This window comes from Haliaeetus leucocephalus, unplaced genomic scaffold, assembly GCF_000737465.1.
Source record: "Haliaeetus leucocephalus isolate CR32 unplaced genomic scaffold, Haliaeetus_leucocephalus-4.0 Scaffold282, whole genome shotgun sequence".
NCBI lineage: Eukaryota > Metazoa > Chordata > Aves > Accipitriformes > Accipitridae > Haliaeetus > Haliaeetus leucocephalus.
This window is the reverse complement of record NW_010972718.1, coordinates 11,870-12,726: the sequence shown is the minus strand read 5'-3', so window position 1 is coordinate 12,726 and position 857 is coordinate 11,870. Positions and strand designations below refer to the sequence as shown.

The 857-nt window shown below is 59.3% G+C and overlaps 1 protein-coding gene across 1 annotated transcript in view; it reads right to left on the bottom strand.

Moving 5' to 3' along the window:
- Positions 1 to 6: 6 nt before the first annotated feature.
- VPS52 (vacuolar protein sorting 52 homolog (S. cerevisiae)) overlaps positions 7 to 857 on the bottom strand; it is a 3,241-nt gene continuing 2,390 nt past the window's right edge. The window contains exons 12-15 of the mRNA XM_010569920.1: positions 681 to 746; positions 466 to 577; positions 242 to 360; positions 7 to 157 (exon numbers count right to left, since the gene is read on the bottom strand). Of these exons, the coding sequence (XP_010568222.1) occupies positions 11 to 157; positions 242 to 360; positions 466 to 577; positions 681 to 746 (444 nt within the window). The 3' untranslated portion in view covers positions 7 to 10. The remainder of the gene's footprint in view (positions 158 to 241; positions 361 to 465; positions 578 to 680; positions 747 to 857) is intronic.

The following is an 857-nucleotide window of genomic DNA, read 5'->3' as shown; positions in this document are numbered from 1 at the left end:
CCCCCTTTTTTTAGAAGTTGGGTTTGTGCTTCTTGAGCTCGACCATGAGGTGGGGGATGTTGATGAGCTCAGCGCGGGCGGGCAGGGAGCGGAGGGGGGGCTGCGCCAGCACCTTGTGGAACCGGTGGTAATATTGGATCAGCTGCGTCAAAGCACCCTAGGGAGAGGGCCGAGGTGGGGGTTTAAGGTGGGGGGGGCATTAGGAACCTTCCCCCCTTCCCCAAAATCCCCCGGATCCCACCTGGATGATGCCAGTGCCGTTTTTGAAGTTGCTGAAGGAACGCATGACATCCTGGCTGAGCGACTCCACCGCCGCCTTCCAGGTGCTGGAAAAACCTCGAGCGAGTTGTGTTACGCGGGCTGAGGAGGTTGAGGGGGGGAGATGTATAAAAATTGAGGACCCCCCCTTCTCCTTTTCAGGGTGGGGGTCCCTAAAATTCACATTTTGGTCCCCCTGCTTCTTACCTTCCTCCCCGCGCAGCCGTTCCAGCTGCCCTTTCTCCAGCAGCGCCTCAGCCTCCTTAACAAAGGCGATCATCCCGCCAAAGGGGGGGGAGAGGATCTCCTCAATGAATTCCTGTGGGAGTTGGGGGCGGAGGTGAAGGTGACACACCCCCCCACCCCAAGGTGTCACCCTAAAATTGGGGGAGCCCCAAAAATAGAAAGGGGGGGGTTCTTACCTGGGTGCGGGCAGAGAGTAGCTGCTGGAAGCCCTCCACCTCTTTGCTCTCTTCCACCGCCCGCTCCTGGGGGTGAGATGAGGGGGGAATGACACATGGAGGTTTTGAGGCCCCCCCTTTAAATTTGGGGGGGGCCCCCTGGGCTTTTTTGGGGGGGGGCGTGTTCGTTACCATGAG